Source organism: Triplophysa rosa, linkage group LG15 (genome assembly GCF_024868665.1).
Source record: "Triplophysa rosa linkage group LG15, Trosa_1v2, whole genome shotgun sequence".
Lineage (NCBI taxonomy): Eukaryota > Metazoa > Chordata > Actinopteri > Cypriniformes > Nemacheilidae > Triplophysa > Triplophysa rosa.
The window spans coordinates 21490500-21514172 of record NC_079904.1 but is presented as its reverse complement, the minus strand read 5'-3'; the positions used below and the strand labels follow the sequence as shown (position 1 = coordinate 21514172).

The following is a 23673-nucleotide window of genomic DNA, read 5'->3' as shown; positions in this document are numbered from 1 at the left end:
GAGGGACAGGTGAAACAGTCATGATGAGGGACTCGTGAGGGAGCGTGGGAAAAGGGCATCCTGGGGCAAAAACGTGGAAAACAGAACTAGGGACAAACAGGAATGTCACAGTACTCCCCCCTCCCGGTAGGCACGATATCGCGTCGAGGAACAACCAACGGGGGGTTGGGGGTGGGTGGACGTCCTGGAGACTCGTGTAGGACACGGGGGACAAGACAGGGAGTCTCCAGGATGTCACCACGGACACCGGGAATCCACCGCGGTGCAGGGAGCTTGGAAGGCCTGAGGGTGCCGACCGCTCGGGAGACCTGGACGATATATTATACGATAAATTATTATAGAATAAAAAATGATATATTGACTTTGGAGAGAGATGGACAATTTTATCTCATGATATAGCCGTTTGGATGAAACTTGGCGAACGGAGTGATACAGGAACTCAATATTTCTCCATATCTCGGACGAGCCTTCGTATTGTGTCCCTTTCCCGCAGTGACTTTCAAGGGCAAAACGCCGTTTGATACGGCCCTGCCTGCCGCACACGTTCGTCCTCCTCCATGATTAAACTAAATTGGCGGCAGATGTCTTGAAATCTGTGTGACGCAAGTTTTCTAGCGCGATTTGAGTGGACGGGGTCACGTGACGGGACTGATTATTCTCCTTAGCCAATCACATGAAATTAAACATATAAAGTAGCGACGACAATGTGAGGAAAAATAGCGCAGTAAAAGTACCGATACAGCACTAAAAATGTACTCAAGTAAAAGTACACTGTTTTTAAACTACTTAAAAAAGTACAATTCCTGANTATTATAGAACAAAGATTGATTACCACTGAGCACAGGGTTGAATAAATAAAAGTGCACATCTGAAGATATCTTTATAACAAGGTATCAGACCAGTTTAATCTTTCAGTATTCTCTTCTCTCCACATTTCCCACATTTGTTCAATAATATTAAAGTCAAAAGAAAAATATCAATTGCTTTATTCAGATGTTCAGTTTTATGATGAGGATATTGAGTTCTGCTGTCACTTTTGCTGCAGTACTCTATGTTCTTTGTACATAAAGCTTCTTAGTGTTTGATGGTCCATGTCATTCACTTTTGATTTTGACCCACTGTTCTTCAAACGCCAAACATTGGACTATTAAAGTTACAGATGCTCCTCTTACACAAGTTCCCACAATAATACCCCTTTGGAAATCTTTCAAGTCACCCATTGAACCATTCTCTTGTACCAAGCACTGCTGAACAAAACTTGTAAAAAGACTATCACAATGTTCTTTATCACAGTAGACTACACATATATTACATCCCATAACAATGGGTCTTCACATTATTTTGCCCATTCCTTATATCTGTTTTGCAACATTTTAAAAGGTAAAATGGTCTTGAGTAAAGAATGTTTTTGTCTTATTCAGATATTAATGAATGTCGTACTCAGTCCGTATGCAGTGGTGGTGATTGTAAGAACACACGAGGCAGCTACACATGCTGGTGTCCATCAGGATACAAGCTCCAGCACCACACCTGTGTGGGTAAGAACAACTGTGATTGGATTTATGATATTGAAAAGTGATCTGATTATCCTAATTCATGTGTGGAATATTCATCTAGGAAATGTATAAAATAAAAAATAGAACTTTAATTTACTTAAAATGATCAATACAAAATTCTGTGCAATACACGCAAGGTCTTGGGACTGAATATTTTGATCATAAATGATTGGTAAAAGAATAAGAACAGATTGGGTATTTACATAGAAGTTAAGGTTTAAGCTATTTGTTTTGTTGATGTTGTTTTGTTGTAAATATAGTTTTTTGTTAAGTCATTATTCAGGTGATGAGTGTTTGCTGTGGTAAACATGAACCCTGTTCAACACATTGTATTTCTCTCCACAATAATATAAAATGCTTGTGAAAAATGGAGTCTGCTGTGTTTTAGAATTTCAAAGTTTTACTTAATTAATATTGCATATAGGTATTTATAGTCTATTTAATATTTGACCTGTGTTTCTCTCTCCTTTATCTTAAATGTGTGCTTTCACTGTGTGTGTGTGTGTGTGTGTGTGTGCGTGCGTGCGTGCGTGTGTGTGTGCGTGTGCGTGCGTGTGCGTGCGTATGTGTGTGTGTGCGTGTGTGTGTGTGTGTGCGCATGTGTGCGCGTGCGTCCGTGTGTGTGTCTATGTCTATGTGTGTTAGTGCGTGTGCATATTGTGTGTGTCGAGCTTTTGTATGTGGGTATGTCTGTCTTTTAAAAAACTACTTTATTACAGTAATTTGAGTATTTGTAATTCGTTACTTTCCACCACTGGCAATAAACCCGCTCAAGTTTGTCAACTGAATGAACACTAAGACTCTGTGGTGGTACACAACTTCAATTGATTTATTAAACAAAATTAAAAATTAAAAAACAATAATACCCCTTTGGAAATCTTTCAAGTCACCCATTGAACCATTCTCTTGTACCAAGCACTGCTGAACAAAACTTGTAAAAAGACTATCACAATGTTCTTTATCACAGTAGACTACACATATATTACATCCCATAACAATGGGTCTTCACATTATTTTGCCCATTCCTTATATCTGTTTTGCAACATTTTAAAAGGTAAAATGGTCTTGAGTAAAGAATGTTTTTGTCTTATTCAGATATTAATGAATGTCGTACTCAGTCCGTATGCAGTGGTGGTGATTGTAAGAACACACGAGGCAGCTACACATGCTGGTGTCCATCAGGATACAAGCTCCAGCACCACACCTGTGTGGGTAAGAACAACTGTGATTGGATTTATGATATTGAAAAGTGATCTGATTATCCTAATTCATGTGTGGAATATTCATCTAGGAAATGTATAAAATAAAAAAATAGAACTTTAATTTACTTAAAATGATCAATACAAAATTCTGTGCAATACACGCAAGGTCTTGGGACTGAATATTTTGATCATAAATGATTGGTAAAAGAATAAGAACAGATTGGGTATTTACATAGAAGTTAAGGTTTAAGCTATTTGTTTTGTTGATGTTGTTTTGTTGTAAATATAGTTTTTTGTTAAGTCATTATTCAGGTGATGAGTGTTTGCTGTGGTAAACATGAACCCTGTTCAACACATTGTATTTCTCTCCACAATAATATAAAATGCTTGTGAAAAATGGAGTCTGCTGTGTTTTAGAATTTCAAAGTTTTACTTAATTAATATTGCATATAGGTATTTATAGTCTATTTAATATTTGACCTGTGTTTCTCTCTCCTTTATCTTAAATGTGTGCTTTCACTGTGTGTGTGTGTGTGTGTGTGTGTGCGTGCGTGCGTGCGTGTGTGTGTGCGTGTGCGTGCGTGTGCGTGCGTATGTGTGTGTGTGCGTGTGTGTGTGTGTGTGCGCATGTGTGCGCGTGCGTCCGTGTGTGTGTCTATGTCTATGTGTGTTAGTGCGTGTGCATATTGTGTGTGTCGAGCTTTTGTATGTGGGTATGTCTGTCTTTTGTGTTTTCACCTTTTTCTTGTTTTTACAGGTATAACTTTAATTGTTTTGCTTATAGTCAACAGCTGCTTTGTAAACAATGAAAATTGTAAAAAGCGCTATATAAATAATGTTGAGTTGAGTTATGCTGCAGTAGCTCTATGTTCTTTGTACATAAAGCTTCTTAGTGTTTGATGGTCCATGTCATTCACTTTTGATTTTGACCCACTGTTCTTCAAACGCCAAACATTGGACTATTAAAGTTACAGATGCTCCTCTTACACAAGTTCCCACAATAAGACCCCTTTGGAAATCTTTCAAGTCACCCATTGAACCATTCTCTTGTACCAAGCTACCCGGACATCCGGGGAGGAGCCCGGCATGCAAATTTCATTCGCCAATTTTCATTGGCCTTTTCTAAATACTCAGAAGATGATAGGTTCTCAAGACAAACCCCATTCTGTCGGTTCGACATAACGTCGAGAGACCTACAGAAAGGGAACCACAATGTCATTCCAATAACAATGTAATTAAAACGAATCAGTATTCCTGCAAAGCAAGATCACAAGCATTTAACTTTAGACATACAAACACTAGGGCTGTTGAAAATAATATTTTTTTAAAGCGGCCGTAACACACGCGGTTTCTGCCAATCTCATATTAATTTTGAGTACCTATAGACTAGTATTGCATACTTCGGAGGGGTAGGCTGAACTAAAGCCCGTGGCACCCATTTTCAACAAAACACAGACATCAGTTTCACTCACCGCATGCAGTTCATGTCCAGCATCTTTTAGCGCTGGGACGGCTCCATATATTTACATTTACGCATTTGGCAGACGCTTTTATCCAAAGCGACTAACATTGCTTTATCCTATACATTTATACATAGGCATGTGCAATCCCTGGGATCGAACCCACAACCTTGCGTTGTTAACGCAATGCTCTTACCACTGAGCTACAGGATATATCCACCGTTTATCCACAGCGGCTCAAGTTAAGGAAGCACGTGTCAAGTTTGCTCCTGTGGGGCTCCTCCGGGCTAACCCACTCTACCCCAGGTCCTGCACGTCATTGGTCAGTATCCGGACGAGCTCGTCATAAAAGGGCGTGGGGCCCTCGACCTCAGAGCTGTCTTCGGCAGACTGCACCCAGTCCTTCTCGGATGCAGCCAGGGACATGGTGTCATCCTCGTCTGCCGATCCCCCGAAGAAGATCGATTCAGAAACACAGGATGCAGGCTCTCCGCGGTGAACTGCACCAGCGAGTGTGGAGTAGGAGATGTAGGAGGTGCTTCCGGCTCACGCCTTCTCTCCCTCTCCGGCTGTGCACCCACAAGCGGCTTGTTGGTGGCAGAGGGGCATTGCTTAGCGAACCCGCCAAGCGCTACGTTGTGCCTGGATCTGAGCACCCGCACTGGAAGGTCTTCACAGTGTGGGCAGCCCGACCCGGCGATAGCTGCCTCTGCATGAGCGAGGCCCAAGCAGAGGACACAGTGCTCGTGTGTCCAGGGGGGTCGATGGGCCCCGCACACAACAAGCACATCCGCGACATCTGGACCGCCAAGAGGGAAGACCGTCTTCTTTTGCAGAAATAACAGTTTCGCCGGCTTCGTTGGAAAATTGCTTGTGAATTTTGTGAAATAGGGCCCTATATGTCTGTGCACTGTGCAGATTAATTTTGTATTTATAAACATATACGTACACATACAGGTACTGTACATGTATATATTTAGGAAATATTTGCATGTATTTGTACGTGTATGTGTTAATATGCTCAGTGCACAGACATATTTTTATAAACATAAACTTTTTTTTCTGTATGCAATTAATCACGTTTAATCGTTGAACAGCCCTAACACAGAGTATTTAAGGTAGTATTGGCTAAGCCTAAGACTTAATGACTAATGCTCTTCTCCACTCCTCAAAGGCATATAAAGCAATAGCCTTTATATAGTGTTTATTGATTAAAGAAATGATGTACATATTCAAACAACCAGTTCTTTTTGACATTTGCATTGCAAACACACAGAGACAGTCCAACATGTGTGCAGCACTTCATTCACAATAGAAACGTGGTGGAGGTTTTTCCGCACCCAATAGAGATACAAGGTTTAGTCACAAGCTCTTTTAAATCTTTTTCATTGGCTGAATATTTGCAAAACCCAAGGTTAATTTGCACATATGCAATACAATACAATATGCCTTAACTGGAACGCTCAAATTACTTTTTTGTTTAAAGGAGCAATGTGGAGATTTTAGCGGCATCTATTGGTAAGGTTGCAAATTGCAACCAACGGCTCACTCTAACCCTCCCTTTCAAAGCACTCTGGCAACTGACACAGAACAAACATGTCATCACATTTTCGCTTCTTTGTCGAAGAAGATAACGCTTTTACAAACTGCTCTGTAAAGCAGTTTGTCTATTTAGAAATACTGTAAACACAACATGAATTCCATGTAAGGGACCCACAGTGTATAGATATAAATAGCTTATTCTAAGGTAATTAAAACATAATGCTTCATTATGTATGGTCTTGATACACCTCTGAAGACATAGTAATGTACAGTCAGTCGGTTGATATATGTTATTAAAAGATATATTTATATATAATTTGTCAAAAAAACTGTCAAAATGATTTTTGAGAGGTTGTTATCTGGGAATAATGAACCTGCAAATGTTGCGACTGGCCAATCAGAATCAAGCATTCCAACGAGCCGTGTAATAAACAACTTTAACAAACAGACTAGGATTAGTTGTCACATGAGCTATACCCGTACCTTTGTGTGGGTTTTTAAGGCAAACATTCACACACTTCCATAGTCAAATGGCAGTGGTATTGTGTTGGTTTTAAACGTCCTACTTCAAAACCTTCTTACAGTAAAACAATCTTTTTATAATAGCGTGTGTTTAATAAATAAGTGTGCAGAATTAAATCACACTGGCATACATTCAAGCAAGGGTCAAGTACTTTATAAAGGTGGATTTTAGTCAAAAGGTTTAAATGTGTTCTTTTCTAAATGTGTTTAATAATGTCAGTGAGCAAGCTGTCACATTGTTGCTGAGGCACAGATGCCAATGTGCATTTGATGAATATTTTAGCATTATTTTATTTTATATACTGTATCAAGTGTCATGGCATTTTATTTTAACAAATAACAAATAACAGATTTTAACAAATCGTCATCTCGCCATATTTGAATAGTGAATAATTCCTTGAACTCATCTAGCACATTTGTGCTATTGACATGTATGATAGCACAAATCATCCAGCTTGTTAAGTAGATGTTCCTTTATAAAGTAACAGACATAGATATCAGACAATCAGTGACTGGCAGATGAATATTTTAGCATTATTTTAATTTTATATACTGTATCAAGTGTTTTGGCATTTTATTTTAACAAATAAAACAAGTGCACTTGAAACATTATAATCTGTAATACAAAAATAAAGAAAGGACTTGTTTGCATAAACTACAGTTGCATAAACATAGCCCCATAAATTAAGACTAGCTATTCTCACAGACTAGCAATTAGTTAGGACTAATCAGTTTTATTTTTCATATTTCAATAAGACCAATCTACTTTTTTATGTAACTGACTTGAAGAAGTTATGACCAATCTTGAAGAAAAAAATGAGGTGACTAACTTGTAAGACTAGTCTAAGCAGTTTATGCAACCAGCCAATGTTGTGTAGTAAATATGCATACTTACAATGTTTCTGTATTTGAGGGAAACGTGGGAATAACGTCAATGTCCATGCATGAGACAGAGAAAACTCTCCATTGGGAACACTCGCATCCACGAGGACATGAGTTGAAATGTCCAGTTACACACATAGGTGACAGCATCAACACTAACAGCACGCGTGTCTTCATGATTTTATCAACAAATCTCTCTTTATCCAGCTAAAAAAACTATACCAGAATCTTGAAAGCGCCCCGCTGTGCCTGGACACAAAAATAATGCCACAAACTTGACTAACACTTTAAGAGCTCAAACCTTGAGTGCAAGAGCCCGTTTCTGAGGCGGGCTGCTGAGGCGCTCTTGTGGTTGCTATGGGAACTATCAAGTAAAGTTACGTCTCGAGGATGTAAACAATGCTCAAAGGCAGTCTAAAAATACACTTGTGGGTCTAAAAAAGTATTTATTGTAATTATGATGATGACTGTCAAAAGTGTCCCAATTTACCTGAAAATTCACACCAGTAGGCTAGTGAAGGTAATCATGACAACATCATTTAAACCGTTGGTAAGACATTGAGGTTCGCTCTGGTTTAGTTGTCATTCAACTTAATAATGACCAACTTTGCACTAAGATGATGTTTAACAGTTTAGACGACATAACACAACGCCTTCTACTGTATCGCGCATGCGCAGTATCGATCTTATAGATCACACAGTACCTTTTCGTAAATCATAAATCTTGGAACATTTTCATAAAAAAGTAAAGAAAAAAGTGCAAAAGCTGTTCAATAAGCTCATTTTGCTATGAACTCCTCGCAATAGTGTGTTATCGGGTATTTATTTTCTTTGTAATACTTTGAAAGGTCATAATGCATGCAGTCATCATACTTACATTCCAATAAAAAATATTTTAGCATTGTTTTTAAAAGTCATGTTTTTTATTGTGCATTCCTGTTAATATCAATCAAATTGCAACTGGATTGTTTTAAGTAAAATTAACTGAAAAACACAGCAAACGAACACATTAAACACAGTAAAAGCATGATAGCATAATAAAAACATGGTTTTTGAAAATTACAGCGCGTGTATGCCGCGGGTGGGAAAAACTACTTCTCCCATGATCCCTTGCGTTTGTTGTGTTCCTGTTAGGCGGCCAGTTCAAGTTGCCATAGCAGAGGATGGCGGTGCCTTACACTCATCATATACGTTAACCGTCAGTTTTCTGGCCACACGGGTATGTGCCGCTTCATTTACTTTATTTTGACGTTTATTTTGTAATATTATGTAAAGTATTACACAAGCAGAAATGACTCTACAGCCCAAGAAGAAGAGAGCTAACGTTAGCTAGAATCATAAAGCAAGTTAGCCTGATAGTTTAACGTGAACTCGCTGTGCTAAGACACCCGAATGATGTTTGTTATGAAAAGATCAATATTTAATATGAGCGATCAACAGCGGAAACGGGTTACATAATACCAATATGCGAGTATCATAACAGGCGAAGCTGATTTCAGAGTTCAGGTAATCTTGTTTATTTTCAGCCTCCGGCTCATGGCAGCATGGACTCCTCCAGTGAATCTGACACCCATGACAGACCCCGAGGGCATCGATTACGGGTCAGAGAGAGCCGAATGAGACCTGACAGCAGGTATCCCAGGGATACAAATGTTTCTGAAATATCAGATAAAATCGAAACTCTGGCAAACACTCTACAGGTAAACTGCACCCATTCACTGAACGAGGACATCAGATCTGTTGTGTACGTGTGGTATTGCTGGGGTCTTTTGACTTAACAGCTTCTGCTTTGGTGCAGGACACAAGTCGAAACCTAAACAAAGTAGATCAGATGTTGGGCCAATACAGGGAACACACAGATGACCAAACTGAAGCCATGGCGACAGTGAGTATTACTGTTCATATGGGTTTGTCTCTGATTTCAGATAAAGGTTTTGTTTTGAGAGCATGGCTTGTGTTCTAGCTGAGGGAGAGCTTAGAGGAATCCATCCAACAGCTGCAGGGCCAGCGGCTGAGAAGGTCCAGGGGGGGCCGGAGCGCCTCCCTCTCCACGCTGCACACCAGTGATCTGGAGGATGGCAACTCTTCGGGTATGGCAAGACTGTAACCTCCCGTATTCATGGAATGAAAGTAATAGTGTGGTCATGACAATAGATGGTGTAAATATTTTTTCTTCGCCTTGAAGGTAAACTTTATAATTAATGTTGCAAAAAAACAAGACACAGTCTATGTTATGTAGTGCGTAGCATGCCGTAAGCTGAATGTTACCTCTTCGTCTTTCTCTTGTTCGTGTAGAAAGGAGGCGGTACTTGCCCACGTCCCCTCTGAAGGATTATGGGAGTGTGGACACAGGTAACAGAAGACGTTCTAGATCTGTTGCAGTGCGTTTCCAAGACTCGGCTCGATCTGAAGAGCAGGTACGACTGTGCACCTGAGACCCTAGACCTGTTTCAATTACATGGGTGGGATAGTGTACGGTAGGCAGTATTGTAATATATCATGGTAGTTTATATAACAGTAGTGATATACACAGAAAAGTTCATTTTACTGGAAAATGGCATAAAAATGCATTATATTACCACACAGTAATTCGTATGTTTTTTAGTCCGCCAAGTGAAATGAATACTCTGCAATAGAAATGTACATTATCTGATTTAATTATTTATTGGACTCTTAAGAAATGATAACATTGTTATTAAATAAATAAAAAGGGCAAAAACAAAGACTCAAAACAGTAATTCCTCGTGAGACATGTCAGAACCAACCAATGAGAGTTTCGTCATCTCGCCATATTTGAATAGTGAATAATTCCTTGAACTCATCTAGCACATTTGTGCTATTGACATGCATGATAGCACAAATCATCCAGCTTGTTAAGTAGATTTTCCTTTATAAAGTAACAGACATAGATATCAGACAATCAGTGACTGGCAGATGATAACAAGCATACATTTAGAATGAATTGGGGACCCGTGTCATATCTAGAGACTGGAATCATGTACAGGCCAATCGAAACACCACAGCAATTGCATAGCAACATACTAACAACCACTTAAAGCGCCTTAGCAACTGCATAACAATACTATCACAACCACCCACAACACTTTAGATTTAAGGCTTGCATTTACAGTACTGTACATTTATGCCCTTGGTGCTTTTAGTTGTATGTCATTGCAAGCACTCCAATCTGAGCTACAGGAACAGTTTTTCAAAACCATGTCAAAATCCATTTTTTGTTTCCCAGATTCACTCATTGCATCAGTCGCTCAGAGACCTGCTGAGTGATCAACTTCGAATGGAGGATGACATTGACAGGGAGATCAGCAGAAGAAACAGGTCGCAACACATTTTTTTCTTCAAATGTGTGTCTTGTGTCGGCACCGATAGCCCTGGGGTTAGCGCGACCTGAGTTTGATTCCCATTTCGAGAGTCCTTTGCCAATTCCGTTCCCCTATTTTTGTCCAACGCTTTCCTGTCAGCTTTACTTTCCTGTCTCAATAAAGGCATAAAAAGCCTCTAAAATATAACTTGATTTTTAAACACCTCGTCTTGCCATTTTTATTTAATTGTATTTTTTAGCATCCGTGTTGTGTTTTGTCTTTTATGTCCCTCAAAAGGACGGACATTGAAACCAGGAAAACATTTGAGAGTCTTGCAGGTCATATCCAAGCATCACAGAGAGAAGAACCTGTAAGTGCTGCTAATAATTACGCCGCATTTATGCTTCACGTTTTTTTTTGCTACATGAATGGCAAAATTGCTTAGTAAAAACAAACAAAAATGTACCTAAAATCCGATTTTCGAGTTGCGTTATTAAATGTACTCAATTTCTCTGCCCCCAAATAAATGCATAATTAAAGCTGCAATCCGTAACTTTTGCCTCTAAATCACCGTCTGTGTTTTAAACATAAATTGGAGATTATTTTATGTAATTATCTTTACCAGGGCTAAAATCAGGCAGGGCATGTCTCACAAAAAAATCATACCTGACAGCTCAGGTTATAAATTTTGCGAATGAGGGTAGGGCAAGAGTTTTGCACATAGATTTTTTATGTACTGTACTGAATTTTATTTTTAACCTAAAAAGCCTAGGTTGTGTGTTCTCAGTTAATAGTCGGACAGTGATAGCCTGACGGAACAGCACATGTCGAATCAGTTTTAATGTGTGTGATGTTTCTCAGGTCTCGTTACGGGTGGAGAGACGTTTACAAGAGATCGAGGATGAGATGCGCTCTGGGCGACAGGTGCTCTCTGAAAGACGTCACAGAGAGACAGCAAAACACATGTCTGGAGAACTGCAGGAGGTAAAATATCAGTCTAATGTAAATTGCATGTTGTTATTTAAAGGGACAGTTCACCCAGAAATGAAAATTCTGTCATCATTTACTCACCCTCAAGTTGTTCCAAACCTGTATACATTTCTTTGTTCTGTTGAACACAGAATACGATATTTGGAAGAATTTAGGAAAGCAAACAGTTCTGGGGCACCTTTGACTCTAATTGGAATTTTTCCTACTAGGGTAGTCAATGATGTCCCAGAACTGAAAATTGCTAACATTTTTCCAAATATCTTGCTTTGTGTTCAGCATATCTTAGTCATTTATACATTTTTGGAACAACTTGAGGGTGAGTAAATGATGACAGAATTTTCATTTTTGGGTGGACTTTCCCTTTAATAGATTACATTTGAAAGGGAATCACATGTTGATCTTTTGAGGAAAAAATGGTTACTAGTTGCTTCATCATGGTTACTAGTTAAGTCATAATAATAAAGTAACTATTGTTACTGCACTTAATAAAATCATGGTTCATTTTTGTAAGGGCCAGTCTAAAAAGAGCATGTATTTAAATTAAGCTGCTTATGTGTACATCCACATGTTCCACATTTGCACGTCAGTGATGCTTATTGGCTGTTCACAGGTTGAAACTAGTGTTGGGATAAGTAAAAAAACGAAAAAAAACAATTTACAGTGGGTTTTTACTTGCTCCTACCAGCAGAGAGCAGTATCTGCCTATGTTTTGGCTTCCAGTAACAATGCTGCCTCATTTATTCGAAGGACAACTGATGAATAAAGCATTTATATATCTTCTCTCCATTGCAGCTTGTTAATGAAAAGGCAGCATGCCGCAGGCCTAGAGACATAACACACTAGTTACAAAATTACAAGTAACCTGCAACGCTTGCAAATCGGTACAGAAAAACAAAGTCACCAAAGAGCTGTCGTTCTTTTACACACCCATATGACCTGATCTGGCATTAAAGCTGTGAACAAGGTCATTATAATACTCAAAGAAGTCATTTTAAATTTTAAGAGGATGTGATTTCTGAATATGTGTGAAACTAAATTCAGACATGTGACATTTCAGACTTGGCGAATTTGTGTGTGAAATGTGCTTATGAATCTGCTTCACGAACAAAACATGATTCACCAAAAACCTTCGTACTAAGAATATATACATGTGGTTTAATGAATTCTTTTCATTTGTTTGGAATAAATTTGAGTGAATAAGTGGCGCCTTAAGTGTAATATTAATTTAATTCATTTATTAAATATTAATTTAAAACATTATTTTGAGGGCCTGTCTCTTTTAGGATGATGTGAAGTTACATGTTTCTCACATGACACGATTCTATACTTATGCATGTTATTGTATCGTTTGTCACTCTGAGGATAAATAACTCGCTCAATCCAGCTGTTTCTTACAAAAAGACATCCAACGAATTCATTTTGTGCTCCACGCATGCTGGCTTTTCACATTAAATAAAGGCATGTGGCACGTAACCCTTCAATTAGTGTTACCATTGCAAAAGAGTTTATGTTTTCTGAATTAAGTTGAATTATATGTAATCCAGTATAACTTTTCTCCCACTGTTTGTTAAATTCATTCCACACATTTTCGTACATTACATCTTCATTATGTGTAATTACTCTGTGGTCTATAAAAAAGTGGCGATCAGGAAGTGTTTTAATTCTTTTTGTTTTTGCGCTCTGCCTCAAACTTTGATATATTTTTCTTCTACAAATTAAAGTGTATGATCAATATAAATGATTGAGTAAAACGTGGGCTGTTGTTATAACCTTGCATGTTACAGGCTTGTGTTAGGGTTAGTCTTGTTGATTCAAACAACTTTATTTCTGTTGTTTTAACAATAATTGTCATGATAGCATGTGGGGCCAGTTGCCAAAAAATAGCCGCCAAGTTAAGACTTTTTCTTAACAACTAGTCTCACTGACTAGCAGTTAGTAAGGACCAGTGTTGGGCAAGTTACTCCGAAAAAGTAATTCATTACTAGTTACTAATTACATGTCTAATAGTGTAATTAGATTACTGTACAAATTACTCTCTCCAAAAAGTATTTAGTTACTTATTACTAATTACTTTCTATATCCTGTCAACCTTGATTAGTTAAGTGATTCAAGGATAGGCATGAAACAGCTGTTTTAATTCATTCAAATAAGTAATATAAAACTACAAAATGTAGTATTGTTAACTGACCAAAGTAATACAAATGTGAGAATGATACATTAAAGGATTTTAAAGTAAGACTTTGAATTTTTATGTCAATTCCACTATTGCACACACGTATTACACAAAGTATTTAGTTGAATTACATCAGAAGTAACTGTAATTAAATTACAGGAAAAATTAGAGTAATCCCTTACTTTAATAAACTTTAATTAAACTACAGTAACAAATTACCCAACACTGGTAAGGACTAATTAGTCTTACTTTTTAGATTTTAATTAGACCAATCTATCTTTTTATGTAACTGACTTAAAGAAGTTATGACCAGTTTTGATGAAAAAAATTGGATGACTAACTTGTAAGACTAGTCTAAGCAGTTTATGCAACCGGAGAGGCCTTTTACATTTTATGCTTGCGACATTTGTGAGTACAATAAGCTACCTTTATACACATTACACCTGTATGTGTGTGCAGACACCAAAGCAATTTTCCTGACAGTGTGTTTTTACTGTCAGTACTAAAGCTTCAACTCTGGTGGTGATAAAAATGCCAGTACATGTGCAAACATCCAGCTGAGGTCATTGCAAATGCTTGATAGATGTACAAAGACAAAATCAGATTACAGCTGAACAGAAAAGCACAGCGCAAGTGTTGAATTTCCTCTCAGGGATCAAATAAAGCCATCTTTCCGTCTGTTGCACTGCTAGTTAGTGGAGAATAGTAGGTTAGCAGAAAGGCCGCTAATCTTTTTTTCTTGTCGACTTGACTCTATGTCCTCAAAGGCTTTGAGAAGACATGACGCCCAGCCCCCGGAGGCTGATGAGACCTTCAGAAATAGACTGCAGAGATCAGAGACGGAGAAAAGCAAGGTGTGTGTGTCTTTGATATTGACTCGGCATGTGTGCAAATGGCATAAATATATTATTAACCTCAGTGCCTCATATGGTATTCAGCTTATGGCTTATGCAAGCAGTGATTACCGCTGGAAGTGGTCTGTAAGTTCAAAACTAAACAATCATGTACATGTTTGAGGTATTTTCAGTTTTTCTTCAGTGTTCGTGCACGTACAATTGCAAGGCTTGTTTACTGCATAGTTTGTTTGGAATTTCTTGATTGCATTGATTACCCATAAAAATCTACATGGTGTCGCAATTACACGCAAACACAGTCTAACTAGCAAACTTAACACGAACAATACTTTTGACTTATACATTGACATGTAGGAGACATTTTTCTCTTTCTCTTCAAGGAATAGTTTTCTTTCCAAATGAAAAGTCTGTCATCGTTTGCTCACCCTCTTGTCATTTTAAACCTGTGTGCTTTTCTTTCTTCTGCAAAACACAAAAGAAGATATTTCGAAAAATGTTGGCAACCAAAAACCGTTGGTCCCCATTGACTTCTATTAAATGAACACAAAACCAATGCAAGTCAACGGGGGACCGACGCGATTTCAAAATATCTTCTTTTGCATTCTGCAGAAGAAGGAAAGTCATACAGGTTTGATATGACAAGAGGGCGTGTAAATATTGACAGAATTTTTATTTTGAAGGTGAACTGTTCCTTTAAGCTTCAGGTCAAGGACCGCTGCCCTTACATTCTCCTGTGAAATGTCTAGCTACACTTTTGAATTCATTGTTCAGTGATTGTAAAGCATCCAGACCCTGAGGCAGCAAAGCAGCCCCTAACTGAAATGCTTCAAAGTTGGGTTGAGGTTTTAGCGTTGGTGTGCGTTGCCCTTTTACTTCTACACATTTTCTTTTTGTCCTGGCATGAACACCATTCTTGTTCAGTGACTTGTTCAGGTTTTTTCGCTGTTACCCTTGGGTTCTTCCCTTTATAAAAAAAAAACGTTTTTTGGGGTTACAAGCATGGTGCACACTAACCAATCTTCCTTAAGAAGAACAGATTTGTCATTAACTAGGCTTTGTGTGCCTCTCTTTGCAAAGAAGAGCACCTGTGCAACCCACACGTCCAATCTCATCTCATTATTTAAGACGCCTGATTCCAGATGACTTTGGAGTTGGAGTTGTTAACACGGACATTCACCTTTTTCCACTCGGCACTGTGAATGATTACTTGATAGTCAGATTGTGTTTGTCTTGTGTTTGATTCTTTAGGAAATCAGTGCAGAAATTCAGATCATTCTAAAGCGGCTACAATTTTTTTTCTTGCAACTGTAGAATATTTGGTCCTAATCATAATGCTGGTTGATTTACAAACAACAAAATGTTCTTTGGTGAGCTAATCCTTTACCTAGAGAAACATTTTTGTTAGTTAAAGAAAAGGTTCAGTTAGGGCCCTATGAAATCCGTTAAATTTTTTCCCAAATTCCGTTGTTTCCGTTTTAAGTTTTCTGAATTCTGAGTGTTCTGTTTTCTTTTATGAAAAATACTTCAGTATACTATAGCATTTATTCATTAACTATAGGAAGACACTACAGTGTTTTTGAACCTTACGGGAAAAATCTCTCCAGTGCATTTTCTTTTTTTTCACCTACTTTTTTACTTTACTAGTACATTCACTTTAATAAATGAAATAATATAAAATACTAACTACATTTTTAAACCACATCTGAACTGCTGATGTTATTTAAAGCACAAATTGAATTTTATTAGCTGTTCAGTGCTATTTTCTTATTCAGAAGTTCTAAATTTGCAAGATTCCGCGCCATTCTGCGTTATACATCAAATTCCATTTTAATGCATGGATGCTTCCGCATTGCGGAAATCATATTGCCCTACTCAGATCTGGCTTTGATATGCAAGTTATAATGTAAAGCACAAATCTTTATATTTGATTAAAAAAACGGTTCACCCAAAAAAATTAAATTAGCCTTTATTTTATTCACCTTCAAGCCGTCCCAGGTCTTGTAGCGGATCACAATCGGAGTTATATCGAATGTTATCCTGGCTGTTCCCAGCTTGGTAATGGATAGAGACCCATTTTTTTTAAGTGCCAAATAGTGCACAAATCCGTCATAAGAGTAATACATACGACTCCAGGGTTACATGTGCAGAGTTAACTCGTGTCTCATGACAAAAAAATGTTTTTTTTTCATTTAGATAACATCCTCCACCCCCCCCCAAAAAACAAGTACATTCATAAAAGCATGTAAAACATTCACATATTCATATGAAACTCTTATAATGACACCTAGTTCTCAATAAGTATCAATTATTCATAAATTATGAACAATAAATGATCCTTTTTTTTTTTTAGCAAAAAACGATTCATATTTTGAGCTGATTTAGTCACGTTTGGATGTAAACAAAAGTATCACTGTTCCTACTCAAAATGGCTGCACACACGTCAATGAATCTCAGCTTTTGAATCTCATTGGTTCTAGAGGTTACAATACAACCAATGAGATGTCAGACTTGAGATTCGAGCGCTGTGAAGCAGCGATGTTCTCACCATTTGAATCTTATTGGTTCTTGTGGTCATAAGACACACGGCAACCAATGAGATTCAAAATATGAGATTCCAGATTATCCACTTGTCACCTAATTTGAATGTAATGCTTGTTTGCTTTCAGATTGGCTAAAAAAAGCGAAAAATATGAATTTCTTACAACGGGGGATGTATTTGCTTGTTGGCGCGTCAACATTTTGGGGCTCGTCCAGAAGAACTTGCAGTTTTAGTTTTTAAACACTACACAAACGTTTTAACAAAATACAACCAACAGAACATTTATAATCGAATGAAAATGTTGAACGAATATCTTGAAGATTTCATTATATGTGTAAGATGTGCTTCTGGACCAGTGTTTACATCTTGCAAAGTGGTCTATAAAGCATACATGTATACCTCCGGAATGAAGTGAGGGTGAGTAATTTATGGGAGAATTCCCTTTTTTTGAGGGAACTGTTCTTTTAAGTATGCTTTCCTTGGCCAGCATAAGGCTGAAAGGTCAGTCAAATCTGTCTGCGTGTGACCAGTGTCACTATATTCACTTCCTTTACAGATGGAGCAGGAGTTGGACAGACTAAGAAGGCAGCTTGACCAGTCAGAGGGTGGACGAGACACTCTTCTCCAGCAGGTGAACTAGTTTCAGTTCTGAATTCTGACGGCGCTTGTAATTTCATTTGAGGCATGAGTCTAGCTTTCCGCTGTCAATCTGCAGATGTACGACATGCGTTCACAGCTCCTGAGAACGGAGAGAGAGCGTGTAGACCTGCAGAGGCAGTTCTCTTTACTGCAGTCTCAGCAGCAGAAGAGCGCAGGAGGACATCAGGAGAGAGGGGTCACCGGACACGGCCGTGGTAACATATCTTGACGGGGGTGAGGTCAAGCTGTTTTGTAGGTCATGCACTGTTTTACCACTCTGTGTGTGTGTGTGTGTGTGTGTGTTCCTCCCAGAACGGACAGAGCTAGAGAGAGAGATTGAAGACCTGAGGGTGCAGCTCGGCAGAATCGGTGCCTCCAGTGAGGTGGAAGAACTGAGACAAACCGCAGAGCGTAAAGAGAAAGCGAAAAATCAGCTCGCTTTCAGGGTCGAGGTGCGCGTTTTGATATTGTTTTGCTGCAGCGCTCAACGGGTTCGATTTCATCTCTGGTTAACTTTCATTTTTCAAAATGGTTTCATTCAAGTCTGGTGAGGGAGGAGGCATTGAGGAACTCTGTTTGTGTCCCAGAACACACATCACTCCATTCAGACACTACAGAGAAAGTAGAGATACAGCCGCAGGCCCCCAGTAAACACTCTGCCTACATGCAAAATAAATAAATAAAAAAAACTGCTAAGGGTGAAAAAGACGTTTCTTCTTTAATAAAAGGAAATGTTTGAAGACTGTTGTGGTATTTGATCATGTTTAGAATTACATGCCAAGGCAGCAGGAAGTGTTTAGATATACCTTTCTGCACTGCAAAAAATGACTTTCTTACTTAGTCGTTTTTTCTTGTTTTCCAGTAAAAATGTCTACAAATTCTTGAATCAAGATGCATTTTCTTGATGAGCAAAATGACCTAAGAAAATAAGTCTAGTTTTTAGTCAAAAAATATGAAATTTCAGTGAATTTGTGCTTAAAACACGCAAAAAAATCTGCCAATGGGGTAAGAAAAATAATCTTGAATTAAGGTTTACCTTTTTCTTAGTCTCTCAATTCAAGATTATTTTTCTTACCCCATTGGCAGATTTTTTTTGCTTGTTTGGGTAAACTCTCCCCTGCATATCTCTGCTTGTATTTTCATTCTTGCTTTGCATTTTGTATTACATTCTGTACTCTTCCTTAATTTGTTTTCTCATTTGTTCATTTTGTGTTTTTTTATTCTATATTCTACTTTCTTTTCCTCCAGGCTCTTTCTGCCGATCTGGAGCGGCGTGAGCAGCAGCAGTTGAGGATGTTGGCCCAGCTGAAGGAGATCCAGTCTCGTTCGGAGGAAAGCGGAGCGGACCGCGCCCGCCTGGATGCCCAACTCACTGAGAGCGAGAGGAGAAGAGAGGAGCTGCGCTCCAAAGCTCAGGAGGCTATCCGACAGTGGAAGGCCAAGTGCAGGAGACAGGAGCGAGAGCTTCAGGAACTAAAGGATGAAAGCAGATGCGACTCTGATAAAGCGAGACGGGTGAGATGTCACAACTTGTACGGATTCACATGTTGTTATGTGACTGCTTAATGGTTTTGTAGGTTGCTTAGTGCCTTAGGGGATGTGCTGAAGGAGTACATCATTTTTTTAAATTGAAATTATGTTATTTTGTTATTCGTGTGTCATTCATCCGTTCTGTCATTCAGATTAAAGAGAGAGAAAACGTTCTTAACCAGCAGACGGAAGCAGCACGGCGACAGCTTGCGGACGCTCTCGGACACCTCGCTCAGCGTGAGGAGGACGTACGACGCTGCGACGTGGATCTCGCTGAAGCTCGTTCGCGTCTCACAGCTTTAGAACAGGATCTGCGAGAAGCTCGGGAAACCTCCAGAGGCCTAGAAGAGGAGGTGCAGAAACAGATCTCCCTACAGGGCCGTCTGAGAGATGAGAACGTCAGGCTACAGGAACGTGTGGAGCTTCTGGAACAGAGGAGGGATGAGGAGCAGAGATCTCTGCTGGATCTTCAGGGCTCGGTCAAGAACCTCAGTGTCGCGAGAGCCGACCTCACCGCCAAATTGGCCGAAGCGGAGAGCTCCAGGAAGGAGCTGGAAAAACAGCTCGCGGTGGCTCGGGATGAGATCTCATCTCTGGGGAGACAGTTGGAACGGGAGAAGGAGGTGCATCAGAAGGAGCTGATACACGTCAGAACGGCCCATAGCGAGGACAAAGCCAAACAAGACAAGGATGTACACGACATGCTGAGATTATACCAGCGAGAGCGAGAAGAGCTGGAGGCTCTCGTCGGAGACCTTAAGGTTTGAAGCCTTATTAAAAATGATTTACCGCACAATACATTTTTAGTTGAAGGGATTGTTGTTGTAACCAAACAGTTCTGGGTCACTATTGACTTCCATAGTAGAAAAAACTAAGTATGGTAGTCAATGGTGCCCTGATCCTGTTTCGAAAACATTCTTCCAAAAATCACTTGTTGTGTTTACCAGAACAAAGAAATCCATACAGGTTTGAGGCTACTTGAGTAAATGACAAATTTGTATTTTTGGGTGAACTATTCCTTTAACACCAGCCCTATAAGAGCAGATTTCACCCTCATTTGTGAGACTAAAGCAGTTTTTACATGCTTTATGCAAAGAAAATCATTGTGGCTGAAGCTTCCTGTAGGCTTGAATATTTTAACTTGTTGTATCGTTCAGGTCTTCTAAAGAATAATATGTGCAAGTTTTCACCCAAAGGAATCTGATAACATGTTTTACGTGGTTTTCTTTCTCATAGAAATACGTCACGGTTCTTTCCTCCAAGCTAGTTAAATGTAGCATGTGGGAAGAAAGCAACAGGGGTGGGAATCTGTAGGCACCTCATGATTTGATTCTGATTGAGGAAATTACAATTTACATTCCAAAATGATTCGCAGCACATACTATATTGATTTTTCAGCAACAGCGCAAGGAAATGCAGCCAATCAGTGTTCCAGTGTTTTTACTAAATATCAGCACTCTTGAAATGTCCGAACCAGAATTGAAACAGTGACTCAAATGACTCAAATATTTTTTCCCGCCTTGGTTCTGTGGCCCCTGAAATTATGCTATGCTTTAGTTTTGCTGTGCATATGAGATTACCTATTTCTGTGTCTTAAATCATAATTATTTTTAAAAGAATAAACTTTGACGACGGACTTAATGTTAGCTTGGCCTGAAAAGTTTGAAATTTGAAAAATATGTGACATTTTCTAGCATGATAGTAAAAACACTGATAGCACAGTTACATCTATTTGATGTCTGCATTTACATCTGCAAGACGTATTTTTTTATTGTTTGCTCATCTGCAATACGTCTCTGAGACGCTTCTTGTCTGATGTCATATAGACATCTATAAGATGTATATAAGATGTTTGATTCACAATGTATGCAAAACTGCCTTTTCTAAGATGTTTATCAGATGTTTTTCAGATCTCCAGATCTTTAGCAGACATCTTACAGACGTACCTGTGCTATCTGGGATATTTTAGCATAATGTTACCACAATTTAGCATGATGTGTTAGCACATTTTAGCATGTTGTTAGCACGTTCTAGCATGGCGCTAGCACGTTTTAGCTTGACGTTAGCGCGATTTAGCGTTATGCTAATATGTTTTATCATGATTCGATTGCTAGGGTTTTGCTATGCGGGTGCTAAGGTACTAGGGGTGGTTACTAGGCTGTTGCTATGCGGTTGCTAGTTGGTCTTGCGGGAAGGTTGCAATGCAGTTGCTAAGCGGTTGCTAGGGTACCTGGGGTTGTTGCCAGGGTACCAGAATCAGTTTGTGCTGATATTGTTTCTCTGTCTGTGTTCAGTCAGAGGCCGTGACGGATAATGAACTGCGGAGAGCTTTACAGCTGAAGCTGGACAAGATGAAGACAGAATGTGACAAACTGACAGAGCAGCTGAGCACCAGCGAGGAGAGTCACGCCCAGCTCCTCCGCAAATACCACAACTTCAGAAAAGAGCTGGACGTGAAGGTATTACTGATCTTCTCACAGTGTCCCATGTCACATCAACACTCTTCATGTGATGTAAACAGCCATTTCACATAACAGTGGATATTTTATAGCTTAGCACTGCACATGTCAATGCTGTATTCATCACATATCCGATGTCATGTTAATGTTTCCTGTAGGTAAAGCTGGCAGAGAGGGCTGAGGAGAAAAGACAAACTGCAGAGGACTCGACGGCGGAGCTGCGTGAGAGGGTCACGGGCCTCCAGACGGAGCAGGAGTCCATCCTTCACGCCATAGGGGCTCAGATTGACTCAGCCTGCCAGTTCCTGTCAAAAGACTCCGACGCCAAGCTTCAAGTACCCACACACGCTCGCACATACCGCATTCAATCACTTCATACATATTGATGTAAGCCTCCAAGCTTGTCTAATCCTGCTCCACAAATAGGCTCATCTATTTATGGATTTTCCAATATGCGCAACCATGTCGTACTACAGAAATGTTTTTGTGATTTCTAATTGTGTCTGTGGTGATGGTGTGTGTCAGTTCTCATGAAAATGAGTTAAATCATTAACTGTCAAATGAATCAGAAATAGAAGCCGTGTTCGTGACTTTTTCTAGATTAGCTCCGATTGCCCTGTTGAAAAAAACAGCATATGCTGGGTTATGTATGTTTTGGTGCTGGTTTGCCAGCTAAGGACCATCTTAAACCAGCATCAAAACATACCAAACCAGCATATGCTGTTTTTTTCAACAGGTTGGCCATTTGGAACAGTGTGAATGTGAATAGTCCTCACAAATAGCTTCCGTTGTGATCGTTGAAGATGTTTGTATGCCGGTTTTGACAATAACCGTGAATTCCGATGTTATTCAACAAAAAATACAAACATATGTTACATTAAAGACAAGCTCTCATAGTGCTATGTGTTCCCGCCAGATGAACACAAGTCGGTTTTCCAAACCGTGAACTCTTTCCCTGCTTTTTGCACGCTATCTGTACTCACAACTCCAGTTGTCACCATCCACCTTTCATTCCACTTTAAGGTTGTACGCAGCCTTCACACCTTTTTATCTGCTGCCGGCAGCCACCTTTTGATCGTTCGGGGAAAAAAGTGCCAAAATGGCTTCCCTCCCCCGTCATGTGTTTGTGTCAGCAGTCTAAAGATATACGGCTGTGTTCAAACGCCATCCAACGTGACAATGAACTGCAAGAGCTGTCGGGGAACACAATCCACCCCCACATTTTTTTTTCAAAAGGTGACAGAACCTCCCGTGCACGCTCGCTGTGAAGGCGTACAACTTAAATGACAAATTTGTAAATCTGCTTGTTTTGTTTGGCAAAATGATTTGAGCGTGCGTTGGGGGTTTCCCACAGAGCCAAAGATCAGGGAGGTTTGCTCCGGCGGCGCATCCGAGGAGGCTGGCGGTGAGCAATTCGGGAATAATTTACCGTTTAAACTTCTACGTTTTTAGATGAACAACATTCATCAGGGATGTAGCGATTCACTCAGCTCACGATGCGATGCAATTCACGATTCTGATCTCATGATGTGATTTAATCACGATTGTTTTACAGAATGAGTTGAGGAAATTTTAAAATGAACAACTGCCCTTTTATTATTTCTCTAATGCTGCACAATTCTTTGTCAAATAAAATGTATTTATGTCAAATAACAAAACTTAATTGCAGTTTTAAAACAAATTCCAAATCAAATAAAAAATGAATGATACAAAAGACTTTGTCTGTGCTTTTCCTAACTTTTACTTCTTTTAAGAAATATCAGCATATCCACGTTTACCAAGTTTGCAGAAAAACAGCGACCCCTGCTGTTCAAAACATGTACTGCGATTTTCAAGAACCGACTTTCAACCGGCTCACGGTGAATCGTTACATCCCTAACATTCATGCAAAATTTGCACACATGCAACAGCATGTTATACATGTGTTAAAGCCTTTTATTACAGGGCTCATTTGAATGCTTGATTCTGATTGGCCAGCCGCGACATTCCAAGGGTTGTTATTTTC

General features: G+C 39.2%; 2 protein-coding genes across 10 annotated transcripts in view; one reads left to right on the top strand and one right to left on the bottom strand.

The window, feature by feature from the left end:
* Positions 1-7366, bottom strand: part of tshr (thyroid stimulating hormone receptor) — a 38010-nt gene extending 30644 nt beyond the window's left edge. The window contains exon 1 of the mRNA XM_057353691.1: positions 7178-7366. Within this exon, the coding sequence (XP_057209674.1) occupies positions 7178-7341 (164 nt within the window). The 5' untranslated portion in view covers positions 7342-7366. The remainder of the gene's footprint in view (positions 1-7177) is intronic.
* Positions 7367-8225: 859 nt separating this feature from the next.
* The window catches only part of LOC130565741 (centrosomal protein of 128 kDa-like), a 37424-nt gene continuing 21976 nt past the window's right edge, over positions 8226-23673 (top strand). For 6 of the 9 annotated variants that reach the window (XR_008964408.1, XM_057352775.1, XM_057352778.1 and 3 more), the window contains exons 1-16: positions 8226-8383; positions 8691-8864; positions 8963-9049; positions 9128-9254; positions 9460-9581; positions 10409-10500; positions 10782-10854; positions 11346-11468; positions 14415-14501; positions 17597-17671; positions 17756-17894; positions 17992-18131; positions 18928-19194; positions 19362-19970; positions 21504-21668; positions 21827-22003. Coding sequence is in view for 8 of the 9 variants with exons in the window: in XM_057352775.1 (XP_057208758.1) it covers positions 8237-8383; positions 8691-8864; positions 8963-9049; positions 9128-9254; positions 9460-9581; positions 10409-10500; positions 10782-10854; positions 11346-11468; positions 14415-14501; positions 17597-17671; positions 17756-17894; positions 17992-18131; positions 18928-19194; positions 19362-19970; positions 21504-21668; positions 21827-22003 (2604 nt within the window). In the remaining variant the exon portion in view is untranslated. The remainder of the gene's footprint in view (positions 8384-8690; positions 8865-8962; positions 9050-9127; positions 9255-9459; positions 9582-10408; positions 10501-10781; positions 10855-11345; positions 11469-14414; positions 14502-17596; positions 17672-17755; positions 17895-17991; positions 18132-18927; positions 19195-19361; positions 19971-21503; positions 21669-21826; positions 22004-23673) is intronic. The other 3 variants (XM_057352777.1, XM_057352776.1, XM_057352779.1) reach the window with 3 other exon arrangements.